The sequence below is a fragment of the Ipomoea nil genome, unplaced genomic scaffold, assembly GCF_001879475.1.
Source record: "Ipomoea nil cultivar Tokyo-kokei standard unplaced genomic scaffold, Asagao_1.1 scaffold1043, whole genome shotgun sequence".
NCBI classification, from domain to species: domain Eukaryota; kingdom Viridiplantae; phylum Streptophyta; class Magnoliopsida; order Solanales; family Convolvulaceae; genus Ipomoea; species Ipomoea nil.
In genome coordinates, this window is record NW_017617471.1 from 1313842 (window position 1) to 1331045 (window position 17204).

The 17204-nt window shown below is 37.5% G+C and overlaps 3 protein-coding genes across 3 annotated transcripts; 1 reads left to right on the plus strand and 2 right to left on the minus strand.

Moving 5' to 3' along the window:
* Window positions 1-5154: 5154 nt before the first annotated feature.
* LOC109180935 (transcription termination factor MTEF1, chloroplastic-like) lies at window positions 5155-6403 on the minus strand. The gene has a single exon (XM_019330655.1). The coding sequence runs from the start codon at window positions 6235-6237 to the stop codon at window positions 5251-5253; it is 987 nt and encodes a 328-aa protein (XP_019186200.1). The 5' UTR covers window positions 6238-6403; the 3' UTR covers window positions 5155-5250.
* Window positions 6404-7348: 945 nt separating this feature from the next.
* Window positions 7349-11384, plus strand: LOC109180906 (2-Cys peroxiredoxin BAS1, chloroplastic). Its single transcript, XM_019330620.1, has 7 exons — window positions 7349-7708; window positions 8379-8453; window positions 9528-9609; window positions 9723-9802; window positions 10259-10384; window positions 10651-10764; window positions 11041-11384. The coding sequence occupies exons 1-7, from the start codon at window positions 7490-7492 to the stop codon at window positions 11155-11157; spliced, it is 813 nt and encodes a 270-aa protein (XP_019186165.1). The 5' UTR covers window positions 7349-7489; the 3' UTR covers window positions 11158-11384.
* A 712-nt stretch (window positions 11385-12096) lies between these two features.
* On the minus strand, window positions 12097-16615 carry LOC109181366 (cytokinin riboside 5'-monophosphate phosphoribohydrolase LOG7-like). The gene is made up of 7 exons (XM_019331116.1): window positions 16349-16615; window positions 15482-15579; window positions 14359-14389; window positions 14054-14153; window positions 13897-13967; window positions 12928-13071; window positions 12097-12364 (listed from the first exon to the last, which is right to left on the minus strand). The coding sequence occupies exons 1-7, from the start codon at window positions 16457-16459 to the stop codon at window positions 12257-12259; spliced, it is 663 nt and encodes a 220-aa protein (XP_019186661.1). The 5' UTR covers window positions 16460-16615; the 3' UTR covers window positions 12097-12256.
* Between the last annotated feature and the right edge of the window lie 589 nt (window positions 16616-17204).

Here is a 17204-nt window from a genome sequence, read left to right on the forward strand (position 1 = left end):
TAGTGGCGTCTGTCGTCACCGTCTTTCAAACGTTGGTTTTAGGTTTTGGGCTTTTGTCGTTCAACTTGCCTTTATATTATTGGTTTCTTTAATTACGGAGTGCTTTCATTCTACTCCCTCAACTTCACAAATTGCTATTTTGTACCCCTTTTGTCTTTACTATATTCAATTGAAACACTAATACAAATATACAATCCTTCCATTACTTAATTGAGGATCAACACTTAAAAGGAAACAAATCAAAATAAAAATTTCCACCTTCCTTTTAATAATCAAAACGGCAAAAGATTGAATCTTAAAGTGTTGCGATAATGACATCATTGTATATCCTTTATAATATTGAATCGCGCTAATCTTTCCATTTTTTTCTTCATATGAAAATCAAAATCTATAAGTATTAGATAATTTTTATTAAAATAGTAATTAAGTTACGTGTATCATTTTATGAAGAAAATTTCATACAGTTCTACTATTTGGCATATTAATTTTAGAGAATCACTAGTGTTTTTATTTTTTATCTTTCCCTTATGTCTAATTAAATACATATTGTAAGATGAAAATATATACTCTTAAAAATACAATTAATATTTATCTTTAATGAAAGAGTGATAATTATTGTTCTCTCTCATTGGGGGTTTGTGTTTGAGATTGACATTGATTTTTTGTGCACAGAAATGTACATTGAGTTTTGAAACTATATTGGATTGATATATCTCATATTCTTATGAGTATGAGATTGTGTATGAGGTCTAAGATATAATGTAGTTAAAATAAATAAGGGGTTGAATTTCAATTTAAGAAAAATATAAGTGTTATTTTGGTGAAATAATAATATGCAAAGGAACACGTGGTTCCTGTTGTATGAAAATGCAAATAGGCAAACGCAACAACTTCAATTACCATATACTCATGTTTTTATCCAATTTACAGACTTTGACAGCTAGCCATTGGCTAATTCACAACTCGTGAAGCATCCATCTTTGGATTAGGGAATTTAGGCGGAAATTGGGGTTGTGCTTTTTTGGGTTAAGTCCAAATCTATTATATTTTTGAATGTGTCAATATCTATACATTTTGTATAGTTTATGGTGGAGCATTATTGTGAGCTTATGGAATGATTATTCTCATGTGTGGATGTTAGTTTTGATATGTAGAAGGTAGTTGTAGAGTTGGTTCGTCTTTCTCCTTGGTTGTGGAGTCTTTTATAGTGGAATAGGATGTAATATTTAGCAATTCATTGTAGGTTATCGACTATTTATTGGTGGAATAATGGAGAATATTAATTTTTGTGATAGAATAATGGTAAAATAATGAGCATTTATGGTGGCATAATTGGTGGTATAATGATAGATTAATATTTCAGCCTTTTGGAAGATTATTTCAAGATTATTTGGATAGCTCTGAGTGGATCTTATGATGTTAGTCATCTATTTATCTTCCAATCAAGTAGATATTATTGCATGATTGATAAGTGTGGTTCCCAACCCAAGGGCCACCACACCCAGAGAGTATCTGGGAAGATATAAATCATGATAGATATTATTGTATGATGATTGATAACCATGGTAATCATTTTTCTCAAAAGGTTGAATCCCCAACCCCAAGGGGTCCACAAAACATTTGGAAGGATGCAAATTATGGTAACTCAGCGCATATGCTAAACCTTTGCTTGCTTACTGCGCACAATGAGCCACCTCACTTTGAGAGGCTGGTTGCATGCTTAGGCTAGCAGACCTTTGCTTGCTTACTGCGCACAATGAGCCCCTCACTTTGAGAGGCCGGTTGCATGCTTAGGCTAGACCTTTACTTGCTTACTGCGCACAACGAGCCCCCTCACTTTGAGAGGTTGCTCCCATACTGTCGCTGGTGAGATTGAGCTGCCCATGCGGGCATCACCATAGTAATCATAATGACACAAGACACAATTTTTATTGTTTCAATTATCAGTTTTTGCACCTATTATCTAAATGTGTACTCTATGTGAAACTTATTTTGTCTGGCACCTAGTAGGTTTTTCATAGTTGGAAGACTCAAATCAAGAAAATTAATAAGCAACTTTCACAAATAGTCAAATTTAGAAAAATGTGATTACATACCAAACTAACTGTCTGGCAAACTCGGCCTGTCGGCCCAGGTTACCCCAACTTCCATTTATTTGTTGTGCTAACATATCAGGTTCTGATAGGATGGGAAATAATCAGTTTCATGGGGAAAGGAAAGAAAAAGGAGCAAGCTAAGCTGTAAAATGCACTGCCATTAATTATTATAATTCAGAGAGGTAGAGATGGTGAAAGCAATCAATGAATCTTCTTCTGCATACATCTTTTTGGTTTGCACAATTATTGGAGAATGCAATACCTATCTGTAGTCATGAAACTTGAAGAATGTTTGGTAGAAGAGATGATAAACCATTTCAGAAACTCTTCTTTTTAAAAAAATTTTATTCTGTACTTTCTGTCTTCTTCTTGCAGGCTTCCAGTGGTGATGTTGTCACATATATGGATCATACCTTTGGTGCACAGACATTTTCCAGAAAACAACTTACAGCTTTGACGAAGATGCATGTTCATCATCTTCTTGTATGATAGAAAATAAATTTAAAGTGGGCAGATTCATTATGCACACCGACATTGATCATGTCTACTGAATTATTGAGTCATTGTGATTTACATTCTCTTAAATGTGTTGGAAAAATAGCATTAAAATGGCATAAAATGACATGTTAAGCGGCTATTTTGTGGTACAATTATCAGTGGGGTCCACTTCCGATTTGGATCGGGTCAAAGTGGATTCGGGTTCTTCGTAGTGAGACGAAGAGATTGATATATTGTACGCTCAAAACGGATAATGGGTGAATGAGATATTGATTCTCAAAGTAGACCCATTGAGTTGGAAAAATGTAAGGGAAAAGTGAGCTTTGTCCCACATTGATTTGGAAAGAGGATTTCACCCCCCATTTATACAAGAGCTTTTTTAGAGCTTGTAGAATTGTATAGCATAGAGGCTCTTTCGCGCGGGAGGGGGGGTGCAAATCAAATTTCAACTAGACGAGATTGAAAAAGGCTTGATTCAAGTCCGAGCTCGTGTGCGCCGGCACCTGGGGGCACGAATGTCATTCGGAAATTGGCTGGCCGGCCTTGCGGGCTAAGTTATGCCAAAACACTATATGGCCACACCACGAGAGATCACCCGAGATCAAGACTTGATCTCTCGTGCGCTGTCATGAGGTTACACGAGAGTTTGACTCTCGTGTTGTGAGCACACACGAGAATTCAGTCTCGTGTGCAGATCAAGACTTGATCTCTCGTGCGCTGTCATGAGGTTACACGAGAGTTTGACTCTCGTGTTGTGAGCACACACGAGAATTCAGTCTCGTGTGCACTGAGCACGAACTTTCGTGCATCCCGAAAGTAACTGAGCTGAAACAGCGCGGACCATTTGTTAGTTCTGGACTGTTACAGGATTAATCTTGTATTAATTCCACCTTTTAAATTTTTGAGTTAAATCTCAATAATGGTGGCTGTTTCAGGTGTTACAAATTGTGGATTAAATGCTAAACTAAATGCTATTGATTCCTCACCTCCTATATAAGAAGGGGTGTAGCAGCAATGTTTCTACATAGACGGAAAACAACACACACAACACTGAAATTCTGTTTTCCCAGCTCCAAAATCTCTGCTCCTACTCCCTTCTTGTAACTGTGTTCGTCCCATGCTCTTGTTCGCCGGGTTCGTTCGTTTGGGTGCTCAAACGTCGAACCGTTGTACGTTTTATCCTGGGAAGCCTAGGCCACAACGCTCTTAGCACTTTTGGGAGGTGGCAAATAAGGTTTTAAGGAAAGAATGGCACTCGCCTAACTCGTACATTTCTTTCTTCCTTCTCCTTCTTTCTCGTTTGGATTATGCTTTTAAGCAAAAATCCGTTCTCTCTCTTTTGATATTTTAGTTGGATTGGACTTATAATCCGAGGATTATTAGTTTCAATTTTGGTTAATATATATTGGTATATCTTTTTCGTAGATATACATGTATATATAACCTTCGGATCCGTTTATATATATTTGTGTGTGTATATATATTTCGGGTAAATATCCAATAATATTTTATATACTTGTGTGTATATATAAATATTATTTTTGAGATATTAAATCGATCGTGGTTCATTATCTCCAACAAAATGCTCGTTAAATTAGGGTGTGAGAGCCTTTGAAATTGGAGATTCAATTTTTTAGAAGAAGAAGAAAATAAACTCGGCAAATCATGCTTCTTTTGACTCGATCTGAAGGGACAAGTCTTCATCATAAGTGTTGGGGGAATTATCAACAAATCACTCTATCGAGCTGAGCTTATAGCTTGACGATAATATATGCCCGACCTAGAATGCAATTAGAGTTAGCTATACTCAGCGAATTATATATTGATACGCATCAAAATGGACTGGGGCAGACAGCCAAACACAAGCATATAGGACATGCTTCATGATCAATGCATAAGTTATCATGTATTTTTTAAAAGAGATAATTTTTTTTGGTGATTACCATTTAACTCGTGGTCTATGGCAACTGTTTTCATTCCAAATGAAAGGTATATCATTCCCAATTTCTCGAGTCGCACAATCAATCTATTGAATGTTTCAATAAGATTCGAATCCCACACAAGCTACAGCTGCCTTCAATCATGACTTTACATAGGTGATTCCAATTTTACGCGACTATTTCACGTGTCACACAATCAATTCATCAACTGTTTCAATAGATTTGAGCCCCACACAGCTGCCTTCAATCATAACTTCATATCAGGCGACCAATGTAACCCCCTCTATATCCAACCCTCTTGAAACGAGTGTTAGGGGGCCTCTATTTTTTGGGTATACCCAGAATTTACACTCGCAGACACAGTAACTAATCCCCTCAGTGAATTGTAAAAACTTCTTTTGGATGAAATAGCTGGCCTAAAGATTTAAGAGAGGTTGTGGCATCGAGCCTCAGTTACGGGCCTCTATATTACTTCATTATCAATAAGAAACACTCTATTACCCTCTCTTTTGTCACTAATTAACTCGATCTAATAGCTAAGAAAGGCCACCATTTATAAGATTGTCATCATTATATTAAAGAAATCGAAATTTCAGGCGACGTGAATACACGGGAAGAGATTAGATCAAGGACAAGAAAACCAATTCAATCATCATATATTTATAAGAACAACCGAAGCATCGAATTGAAGCAACTGTTTGTTAATTGTATTTATATTACAGTGTGACATTATCATCAAATTTGGCACGCCACAGGGGAGAGGTTCTCACCGGCATGGAAGAACTGCAGCAGACCTCCAACCTATCCCGGAACCGAACCTCCGACGATTTCAACATCAGAGGCAGCGACAAACACACCCCTTTCTCCACGCACGTTTGATGTCTGGGTTTGATCCTGTTTTCTAAGCTAAACGAGAAGTACTGCGGGTAATCCATCAGTTCTTTCAACTCCCTTCCCATTTCAACTAGAAAGTAGTTGAATTTCGGCTCCAGATTCTCCTCTATGCTGTAGCGGAACAGGGGAGGGAACCGCCGGAGAATCGCCGTGGCTTCTTGCCTCGAAAACCCCAGTTTTTGGAAGTAGTCGAGTCTGGGGATGAATTTGGAGTCGACGGAGCAGGAAAGAAGGGTCGCCCATCTGGGAACGTCCTCGATTCCGATGGTGGTTTGCAGGAAACGGAGAGTTGGACGGAGATGTTCCTCCACGGGACGGGTGAGCAGCCGCGGCCGTCGGCGGATTACTCCGGGGAGGCTCCGGGCGTCCACCCCGGCCTCGCGGAGCAGGAACGTGACGGCGGGGAGGAGCGTGGAGGAGAGAGGGGTGGTTAAGATCTCCGGGCACATGTGCAGCACTCGCCGGACGCCATGGATGCCGAGATCGAGGGCGTGCAGGAAATCAATGACGGATTTGAGCTGCGGGAGCGAGGCGGAGACGAGCGGCGGGTGGGAAGCGAAGCAGCGGAAGGAGTCTACTCCGAGGGAATCCAAGTAAAGAAGCTTCTCCTGAAGCAGCTGGGAATTCTGGTGCGGGCTGAAGGGCTCGGGTTTCGCGGGGAGCGAAACGTCGGGGAGATCGACGGCGGGAGGAGGAGGAGGAGGCGCGGGAGGGAGGTGGAGGTGTTTGGGCGGCGGAGATGGGAGTTTGGGCTTGAGAAGGGCGGCGGGGGAGGCGGTGGCGGAAGAGAGGCTGAGAGTTTGTGGCATGTTGTGGTGGTGGTCACATTGTCGTATGGTGGAGAGTTAAGGGGCATGGAGGAAAAAGATAAGAAGGGAGGCTGAGATGGCATTTGCTAAAGATGACTGTAATCTCAAAATTGGAAGCTTATGGTACTTGAGGATAATGGTTGCATTGCAAGGGTCTCTATAAATCAAACCAATATAATATTACACATTTACACCCTGCCCCAAAAGAGGTGGATTAGAGAACCAACCGGTTTAGCTAAAGCATGGGTAGGCTAGTTCGTTGATCGCTTAATGTGATGAGTTATACAAGAACTAAACATGTTAATGAGGGCCATGCATGCATGAGTAGCCAAGCCAACATAAAAGATGTCTAACACCTTACGAATTAGAGCATGCGTTAAATTCAGACAATCTATTTCAACTAAGACGCTCTTCAAAATCTTGTCTTTAATTTACGATAGAGCTTCATAGCATATTAGTGCTTTAGCCATCATCGGGTATTGTACACAAATGAGAAGGTCATTCATGGTAGCCATAAAAACTCCATCATCTTTAAACAAGCAGACCCCAAATAATGTCGTGTTTGTCTCCATTGACAAACTTGAGTTGAACTTGCAAATAACGCAATATGGATTTTGAGACTATAGAGGATAATGGACTTGTGTGTCTCAATATGATACCAAAGTCTTGGGGGTAAGGAATTTCGTCTTTTGTGGACAATATAATATTGGGCTTGTAGTAAATTTGGTTGTAATTTTTGGCTATTTTTCATATGTTACTTTGTTAGACACCAGTCTTTAGAGGAGGTGATGATTAATAGTGACTCAAATTGGGCAAGGCAAATTGTTTGTTTTTCCTATATCATTTAAGCTATTGGTGAGCTTATAAGGTAATATTAGAGTTGTCAAATTTGTTATATTCATAGGGAGACTGATGCCAATTGGTTTATAAATGTTAGCGACTTGTATTACATTGTTTTTTTTTTTTTTTAATAAGATTAAGAATTCAATTGAAACTTTTAATAATTTGAGGCTCTAATTTTTTTTGGGTGTACTTATTTTTTTTTTATTATTATTTTTTTTTTTTTTGCTAAATTGTAGACACTTGATAGCTTGATTTAGAGATTTAAGGCTCATAGAAATTCGAAACATGCCACGAGTCTTTGCTCGTTTATAACGCTGCCGCTACTTGCCAGTCGCCGGAATCCCATTTCCATCAAACACGATTCTGTTCTGCCTTCTTTGCTGCTCCGATCTCTTTTACCTATTCTTCAATGGCGTCCGCCGCAACTTCAACGGCTCTGCTCTTGTCAAACCCCAAGTCAGCCATTTCACCCAAGTCCTCAGCAAACCCCTCTTTCTCTAAAACCCTAACTGTTCAGTCATCTTTCAATGGTCTCCGCAATGCCAAGCCCTTGGTCTCCCGTGTCCCTCGCACCCTATCTTCCCGCGCCGCTCAAGCTAAGCACCGCAGCTTCGTCGTTCGCGCTTCAGTAAGCAGCCCCCTTTCCCCCATTACTGCATTTCGCTCATGTCTGTCTGTTCGGTGATATACTCGATGCTGAAAGCCTGAAAGAGTTAAAGATCGGTCCTTTTTTGCTTTTAAGTCCTTTCATGTGATTTATTTTTGTATTTACGTGAATGATCTAGCACTGAATCAGTTACTCAACTCTGATGAATGGTGGAGGAATGGCTTAGCATTCAAGTTATACAAAGACTGGTCTGACTTTTCTTTGGAGTCTGTTGTGTCTTTTATATTCTGAAACTAAGTTTTATCTGTCAAAAGCTTTAGCCTTTATTGACTGCTGTTTCAAGTTATCAATGTGTGAGAGTCTGAGAGAAATGTCTAGGTATTCTTATAGAGATTCTCGGATTCAGGTGAATTTTTCATGCAGGATATGAATCATACATCTTAAAAAAGATCCTTTCAAAAAAAATATATATCTTAAAAAAGAATGATACCCTTGCTGACATTCTCTACTTTGTGTAAATATACGCGTATTGGTTCTTGCTCTAGTTTTTAGAGTTTCTGATATTCTCTCATTTTGTTTTAATTTTATAGTTTGTGTAAATTAGGCATGTTGATTGCATTTTTTTTTTTTTGGTATTTTAAATATTCATGACTCATTCAGCTGAAGTTTTTTTTTTTTTTTTTTTCCACAGAGTGAACTTCCATTGGTAGGGAATCAGGCACCAGATTTTGAGGCTGAGGCTGTTTTTGATCAGGAATTCATCAAGGTACATTTCATTGCAGGACAAATGGTTTTCCTACTTTGCAGAATATAGCCTTACCTTCTGCTTGTCCTCAAGGCTGATCCCTTCCCGACCAATACAACTGAGTGTTAATGCCATAGTATCCAATGACGAAATGAGAAGTACACCTCAGGCCTCAGCATACTATGCATTGTTACTCTCAACTAAAGAAAAAAAAATTAAGGAACAAGAATTTGTTTTAGATTATTTTTCTCCTTTGCTTCCACTTCCTGCTTCCTTTATTTTGTTACCTTTCCGGGTATCTCAGAAACTGAAACAAGGCTCCAAACCTCATGATCTCTTTCCTTACTTTTTTTTTTTTTCCCTGTTGTTCATCACCGCTGTCCCCTTCATCCTCCCCACCATTATCTCAAAATCAACCACAAATGATCAAATTAATTTGCTGAAATTACTGGAGGAATCAACATTTGTTGAGATTGCATAACTGGATATTTATTGTTTAACATTATGATGTTTGTTGAAGTTTCTTAGCCGATTTTTGAGGTATGCCTTGGAATTCCCTCAGGGAAGTGCCAACAAGTAGAGCTGTAGAGGTGGCTAGTAGAGTAGTAGGCAGAGGATGCAAATATAAGGGGTTAAGTGGTAGTTGATTCTAAACCGTGGATTGGAAGTGGTGACAGGGTAGATGGGCAAGAGAGGTCTAAGGGTTGTGCATGAAAGGGAGCAAGGGTGAAGGAGAAGTGAGGGGGTAGATTGTTTAATACTTGCTCTTAAGTTCGAGTTGTCAATTTTATGGGTACATTTTTGGAGAATTGCATCCTGTTGAAATTGACAACTGAAGTTTTTCAAAATAGAAGCCAGAATTTTAGACAACTAACCTTTATACAACAATAGCCATTTATTCATTTCAATGTTTTTTTTTTTTTTTTTTTTTTTTTTTGAGATCTGAGGTGTTGTTCTCAAATGAATTTTCCTTTTAATGCTCACCTTTTTTTTTTTTTTTTTTTCCTAATTAAGTACTAGTTTTCTGTATTTTTCCCCATAACAGAGTGTAGGATGCTGTGCTTTGTTTCATATAATCATTTATTGTCATTGCAGGTTAAGCTTTCAGAATATATTGGGAAGAAATATGTGATTCTCTTTTTCTACCCACTGGACTTCACATTTGTTTGTCCCACCGGTGAGTTCAAGAAATAACATAGCAGGACTTTCCACATGGCTATAATGAGTTAGACCTGTAATATGCTTGCTGAACTTGTTTCCTAAACAGCTCTCTTTTCATTTATTTTGCAGAGATCACTGCTTTCAGTGACCGCTATGAGGAATTTCAGAAGTTGAACACTGAAATTTTGGGTGTATCAGTTGACAGTGTGGTGAGTTATTTTCACAATTCAGTTCTTTATTGTATGCATGTGCCTCCATATTTTGATGAACATCATTATCATACTTTCTTTCTGACCTATAACTCACTTGGAAGATGGTTGTTTAGTTGTTAGCATCACTGCACGCCTTTTACCTTGATATTTGATACAACATGCTGGGGACGCAAATATTCAAAGCGCCAATCGTCTGATTCCAACCATGTCTGAATTTTATTCTTAATAGACTTTATGCAACATAGTCTTAGGTTTGTGTTCTATAATAGTTTTTGTGCTGCATTGCCATCATTAAACATTACTCTGTACTTTGGTAGTTGCAAGGGTTATCACTTCTGTTATCCTGATTTTTAGTAGCTTGTACTGGCTATTGTTCTTGCCTCTTCTCTTCTGTTTCTTGATATATGGTAACTACCATTTTATTTACTCATCTGCATGTTAACTTCTTTGCAGTTCTCTCATCTTGCATGGGTCCAGACAGATAGAAAGTCTGGGGGCTTGGGTGATCTGAAGTATCCGTTGGTTTCTGATGTCACCAAATCAATATCAAAATCTTATAATGTTCTGATTCCTGATCAGGTAAGAATGCGATTCTGTTAAAGATTACCCTTTTTGTTGATCCGTCCCAAGAAACAACTATTTGGGTTGCATGATTTAGTTGAAACTGCTTAATTTCAGCATTTCCCTTTTTAAAATATGCATGCTTATACAAGACATATGATGCTATTCTGATGTGTCTATCGTGACCTTTATACTTGGTGGTTGGTGTTTGTACTCTGAATTACCTTTGCTAAAGTACCTTTAATTGGTTTTCTATTCCCTTGCTCGTGGCTCGTGTAATCCAGGGAATTGCGTTGAGAGGACTCTTTATTATTGACAAGGAGGGAGTTATTCAACACTCGACCATCAACAATCTAGCTATTGGCCGAAGTGTTGACGAAACAATGAGAACACTCCAGGTAACCATAAAACTTGACGTTGCATTTTGGATCTTTTCAACCTTGGATTTGAGCTTGGTATGTGCTTTAAAGTGCGATTAAGAATATTGAAATCTGTGAGCTCTAGGGTATATAGGATTTCCCAACAATGCTTAACACGAGTTTGGCTCGTGAAAGATAAAAACGGAAGTGAAACATAAAGATTATCGGCCATTCTTTTTGACAATGTGGAAACAACAATTCCACAAACTCAATTGAGCATTAAGAAAACTGACATACTTTGGGTGCTCGCCTCAGGCGTTGCAATATGTCCAAGAGAACCCAGACGAGGTATGCCCGGCTGGATGGAAGCCCGGGGAGAAGTCGATGAAGCCAGACCCCAAGCTGAGCAAGGAATACTTTGCAGCTGTGTGAGCATAACGGGCTTAAACACTGCCACACAACCGCCCCACATCTCTTACATTTGAAGGGTAAATTTTGAATTATTAGTTGATAATTGCTAGTATTTATGGTTTAAGTTTGACTTTTCCCGGATCTCACTACAAACAATCGAGATTCTAGCAATTATCTATCTTATGAAAACAAAAGTATGAATAAGTATCAGACAGATTTTGGTTGACTGAAGAAATCCCATTATATATCACATGCAATCCTCAATTATCTATAGCAGATTCGTTTGTTGTATCATTAGTGGTTGGTTTATGACCTAACCCCCCCACCCCCTCCCATTAACCAGGATTCAGAAATGTTCAGTTTTGTTGGTTGAAATTCCTTAATCAAGCAGCAATAAGCATCTCCATCAATAATCAACCAATAATGTGTTTATCCATTTATAATTGTCATTATTGTTGCAGATCAGAATATAATTTATTCTGTAATCTTAGTAACAAAGCTTGTCCTGTCGGCTCACCTTTTAATTCATACCCACCAGCAACAAGACCAAATTTTTACTTTTTTTTTTTTTTTTTTTCTGGTCCACCGTATCGATGCTAATAAAGTAAAACTTATGAACTTATATTTTAAGTTGATCAATTGGGTTATATTCCGGGACATGAGATAATATTTATACTTAACACCCCGGCTCAACATCTTGTGCTCAATTGACAGTGCCTATATATAACTTGTTATACATTTATTTTTTAAAAAATATTATATATTCTTTATTTATTTTACAGTATATAATATTACTCAAAAAAAAATTTAAAAAAAAAAAAAACAAATAAGGCAAATGGAATATTGGGAGAAAACTGGATCTGTACAAGATCCACAAAAGCTGGAGATTTTCATTTTTTTTTCTTCCATTATGTATATGGAACATGTTTCATTACAAAAGGACACAGCCCCCCAGCCCCCACCCCACAAAAAAAATAGCACTAAGTTTTCTTGTTTGTGCAATCTGCATGCATGCCTTAGTAGGGCAAAACAACCTTGCAAAAACTATATATATATTATATCTATATTTACTGCAAAATGCTAAAATATCCATAATGATAAAGTGCTAGTGTCTTCTTTATCAGCACAATTCCTGTGCAGTGGGAACACCAGATTCTGCTAAACTCAGTCTTCCAACATCTTCCCAGATCAACTTGGATGTTATCTCATCACATTGTGGAACATATTCCTAGTACACAAGAAAAAAAAAAAAAAAAAAAAACCCCAAAATTGTGTCATTGGTTTATACTTCATAGAATAATCGTGAAAGTCTAAGGTGATGATAAAGGTCAATTTGCACATGAAGTTGCACCGAGTACTACAAGGGCACTTAGTATCCCTATAGTACCCGATACAACTAAAAAGTTCATTTTTTTATTATACCTAAGTGGTGGTTAGCATCTTAGAAAAACAATCATTTCGAGGTAAACTAGTCAATGTTTTAGACATAAATGGAAGAAGAATATTAGCTGAGATTGAGGTTTGAACAAATCAAAAAGTGGGTTTTTGAGGTTATGTTTGATCAGAATATTAAAACAGACAAGTCTGATTCCAAAAGCCAAAGTGTGGGTCACGCCATTTTACCAAAGAAAAGTGAGGCATTACAGGGGCCCAGGGAGCACATAAATTCCAACATAAACTAGTTCCAAGAATTCAAGGTTGTACTTGGGATAGTTTTTAAAGATGTTTTGAGGTGAATATAATATGTATGCTGAGAATGTTGTGAATATAATCTGAGATGATGTATAGTACCTCGAGTTCTCTGACCAGCTGTTTGGCTGTCGGGGCAGACACGATTATGCGACGTGCAGTTGGAGAGATGAAGCCTTCATCCACAGCCTTATCGATAAAAGACAAGAGGGAATTATAGTAGCCTTCAACATTCAACAGCCCCACCTGCATATAATATATTAAGGTTAGATAGAAAGATGAGCACAGAAGGATTAGAATAATATGAATGGTTTGCGGGATTAAGACAGACAAAAACACCCCATGCTTTGACCAAAATAAAAAATTTTATATTGCTAAGCACCTTTCTAAATCAAACAAATATCCACTAATGAAAAACGCCTAATCATGAAGCGTGACTATTATTAGGATTGCTAATCCTCAACAATCTTCCCATGTGAACCGAAATGAAGACCACGTGCATCATGATGCATTGAATATGATCAAGAAAGATGGCATTTTTCGCAAATATATGCAGCTCTGAAAGCTGAGAAGACGACAGTGTGTTGTGAATCACGGCAACATTATGTCAAAGTGTATGACGACTTTGGATGGGGTGCTTTCATGGCATCCAATTTTGGACTTGCAGAAAGTGAAGTGTAAAATCAAAGGTTGAAAATGGCCTACAATATGCACCAAAAGTAGACAAGGCAGCTGGAAATGACCATTCGCTTTTTGTTGAATAATAGACCCCTTGGAGTAGTCTTTAAAGGAATGATTGCGTGGAAGAATGATTTTTGTCAAAGGATATATGTCACACTATGACCATCTTACCGGCAATATTATCATCAACATTTTGATATTCTTATGTAAACCCACCACTAAAAGTCGAAACTTTTCTGCAAGAAAACCCTTTCCATTTAAATCTACCTACCTCAATCCTACTTACCTCTACAATTTTCAGCAGTTTTCATCATTAAGTACTTTCAACTAGTCTAAAAGTCGAAACTTTTCTGCAAGAAAATACCGAAAAGAAAGGGCAAACTCTCTTACAGGCTTACTGTGGATTCCAAGCTGAGCCCATGTGATGACTTCAAGCAATTCTTCAAGGGTGCCATAACCACCTGAGGATAAAGAAAATCGAATTCAGTAATGACCATGTTAAGACTTAAGAGTACTCCATTTCACGAAAACCACGATCAGATATTACCAGGGAGGGCAATAAACGCATCAGCTTTCCGGGACATCACAGCTTTTCTCTCATGCATATCAGAGACTGCTTTTACTTCTCCAATTGTTTCACCGGTAATCTGTTTAGTTTATTAACATCGTTCATTAGACCAAAACGACATAGGGAAACCTAAATTTAAGTTTGAAAGATGGTAAAGCATAAAGCTGCCTTTGTGTCTCTTCAGCATCAAACAATTAAGGCCCTACTGTCCTAAAGGTTGCGCCTTTTACACAGGCAAACATTTGCAAGAAAAGAAAATATGATTGGAAGTCTCAGATTATTACCTCTCTAGGCATGAGACTAGTTGGAATTACGCTGCAAAAGAAAAGAAAAAAAAAAAAAAACATCTCCAAATATTAATTATAATCAGTAATCACCATGCATCAACAATATCATTTTTTCTTAGTAGTAACACAGTGCTATTCAAGGCAAACAATTTCTCAGTTTGGTAATATTATAAGATAATAATGCACAAACCCCACTTAACTTTACTAGGAAGAAAGTATGTGCAATGTGCTTAACATTTCCACAGTAAGAAGGGTAAATGGATAGGAAAAAATAACATTTCCACAGTAAAGAATGAGATGTGTTAAGAAGTACCATTGTTTTAGTACTGAAAATAGCATTTCTTGTCAAGATATGGATATGGAAATGCTACAATCACTCCTAAAAGGCCTCAAACTTTCTACCATACCATACCCCTAAAAGGCCTCAAACTGACATTGCACAGAGCAAAATGCATTCCACTTTTTTCAATTCTGCTCATTAAAACAGCCCCAAAAGCTCAACACAAACACAAGACACTTGGAGTTATTTGCACTGTGAGAACACCTAAAAATGGCACTTTTCATTTGTTAGTTAAATGTCCACCATCAACAGAGTGAGAAACCAAGAAAAAAAATGAGCTTTTTACTGTGCCAAAAGGCAAAAGAGAAAACAAGAGCCACTTTTAATTATCAGAAACCAGCATATGATCCCATGATGTCTGGCTTTGGGCAGTATAGAAGAAGCCAACTTCATAGAGAACTGGGAAAAAACTTGCATGGTTTCAACTTTAAACCAATTGTATAATGAAGGGAGGCCTCCATTTTGAAACAATCCATAAAAAGATAGGTATTATTATGAGGGTAAAATGATGGATGTCTTTCCAATTTCCCAATCTTTTACTTCACATTCAAACACCAACCTTTTTCTCTATATGTGTGTATATTGTTCTTGGACGACGAAACAAACTCACATCCACTATACTATAGTTAACCAGCTCAAATAAAAATATTTTTCTTGGACCACGAAACAAATTCACAATCATTATATATAGTTAACCAGCTCAAATAAAAAAGTAAGTTGCCCCTATATGTGTATATTATATTCATAAACATGAGAGAGGGGGAGAGAGAGAGAGAGTACCCTAGAACATGGCGCCCTCCATCATGAACTGCCTGAGAAACAAGACCCATCAGACCCACGCTTCCACCTCCATACACCAAATCAATCCTTCTCTCCACCTTCAAAGCACATAGAAGAAAACACTTGTCAGGAACCCCATTACTACACTTCACAACCTCCACCATCATTTCAATGGAGTTTTATATAAACAAAAACCAAAACCTCTACTGGCAGGACTATAAGAAAACACTAATAAACAATTCTGATGCATGTGATTATATATATATGCAAAGGAATATAATGGATTATATCAAAAACCAGGAGAGAGAGCTTGAAACTAAAAGAGTCATGATTTCAAGGTGGCACGTTTGGTTCCCCATGGAAAGGTAGCAAATTTTTTAAGGACTAATGTCCCCATAAACTACAAAAGATCATGCAAGAAGGCTGCTCTCAATTGACAGCCATGTTACAGCTAGCACCCCAACCCCCTCCCTCTCTCTCTCTCTCTCTCTCTCATGCCAAACGAAACATAAACCCTAAACCTTCCCTGCCATAATGTCCCCATAAGGATCATCAGAACAATCTAAAGCCATGTTTTTTATGGTAAAGAATGGCAAATAAACAGACTGAGATTAAACTAATACGTTGAATGAAAATGGAGCAAAGCTAGAAGCTTTGGTAATGAAAATGAGAAACGGGCTTTCAATTCAAACGCAATTTTGAATCTTTAACATGCCCGAAAGAAATGGAGAGAACGTGCAAGATTGGGTATCATAGAAAATAATTTCAAAAAAGCTTTTTTTTTTTTTTGTTTCATTATGGGTTCTGGAAAACAACGCAGCAGACAAAGAAGGAGAGGCAAAGAAGAAGAAAAAGAACGATACACACCAGAACTTTGCCTAATTCAATGGCGGCTTCTTGGTAGCTTGGTTTCTTCCCAGGACTGCTCCCACAGAAAACACAAATTCTCTTGAATCTAGATCTTTTTTCGGCCTCCATTGCTCTCTATCTTCTCTCTCTCTCTCTCTCTCTCTCTCTCTAAATATATATATATATATATGTATAAATCTATATAAATATATATATATATTGCTAAACCTGAAACAATGATCTCTTGAACTATATAGAGAGCGAGAAACTAGAGAGAGGGAGAGGTTTGGGTTTTTTCGGATGAATGAAAAAAACTGAAGTATGGGTGTGTTTATACGGACGCATGACCCCATGTTCGTGTTTTTTTTCTTTTTTCTTTTTCTTGTTTTTTATTTAAAATATATTTTGTATTTTACAATTATTTTTATTACAAACAGTACGATTATTGGGCAAACATGTACCTCGGACTCTCGGAGACTTTTTTTTTTTTTTTTTTTTTTTTTTTTCCTGCATACATTCTCTGTGTTCTACTCCGTATTTGCAGTGGTCCATATAGAATTTCAGATTATTGTTTTTTTTTTTTTTAAGTAAAAAAAAAAATCTGAAATTCTAAGAAAGTAGTTCCCAAATATTTATATTATGATAAATAAAAGGTTTCAAGGATTCTTGTCTTGACCCCTGACCTGTGAACCAAATGAAACACGAGGACAAGATGATAACACCCAACTTTAATTTTGTCTTTGCTTTGTCCAATATATTTTTTGGGTATTAAATGGGGAAGAAAATCTCAAATTAATATTATTTAACTTTAATCAAATATCCCATGAGAATTGGTCAAGATCGAGTATGTTTAGCCCAACAAACGACATAGACA

What these genes read in the sequence shown, in the direction of transcription:
- LOC109180935 (XM_019330655.1), bottom strand. Translation starts at nt 6,237, where the DNA reads ATGCCACAAACTCTCAGCCTCTCTTCCGCCACCGCCTCCCCCGCCGCC.
- LOC109180906 (XM_019330620.1), top strand. Translation starts at nt 7,490, where the DNA reads ATGGCGTCCGCCGCAACTTCAACGGCTCTGCTCTTGTCAAACCCCAAG. An exon ending in GCTTCGTCGTTCGCGCTTCA is followed by an intron (nt 7,709 to 8,378) that starts GTAAGCAGCCCC and finishes TTTTTTCCACAG; the next exon opens with AGTGAACTTCCATTGGTAGG. An exon ending in ATGTTCTGATTCCTGATCAG is followed by an intron (nt 10,385 to 10,650) that starts GTAAGAATGCGA and finishes CGTGTAATCCAG; the next exon opens with GGAATTGCGTTGAGAGGACT.
- LOC109181366 (XM_019331116.1), bottom strand. Translation starts at nt 16,459, where the DNA reads ATGGAGGCCGAAAAAAGATCTAGATTCAAGAGAATTTGTGTTTTCTGT. An exon ending in GGAGGGCGCCATGTTCTAGG is followed by an intron (nt 14,390 to 15,481) that starts GTACTCTCTCTC and finishes TTTCTTTTGCAG; the next exon opens with CGTAATTCCAACTAGTCTCA. An exon ending in AGCTGGTCAGAGAACTCGAG is followed by an intron (nt 12,365 to 12,927) that starts GTACTATACATC and finishes CTTGTGTACTAG; the next exon opens with GAATATGTTCCACAATGTGA.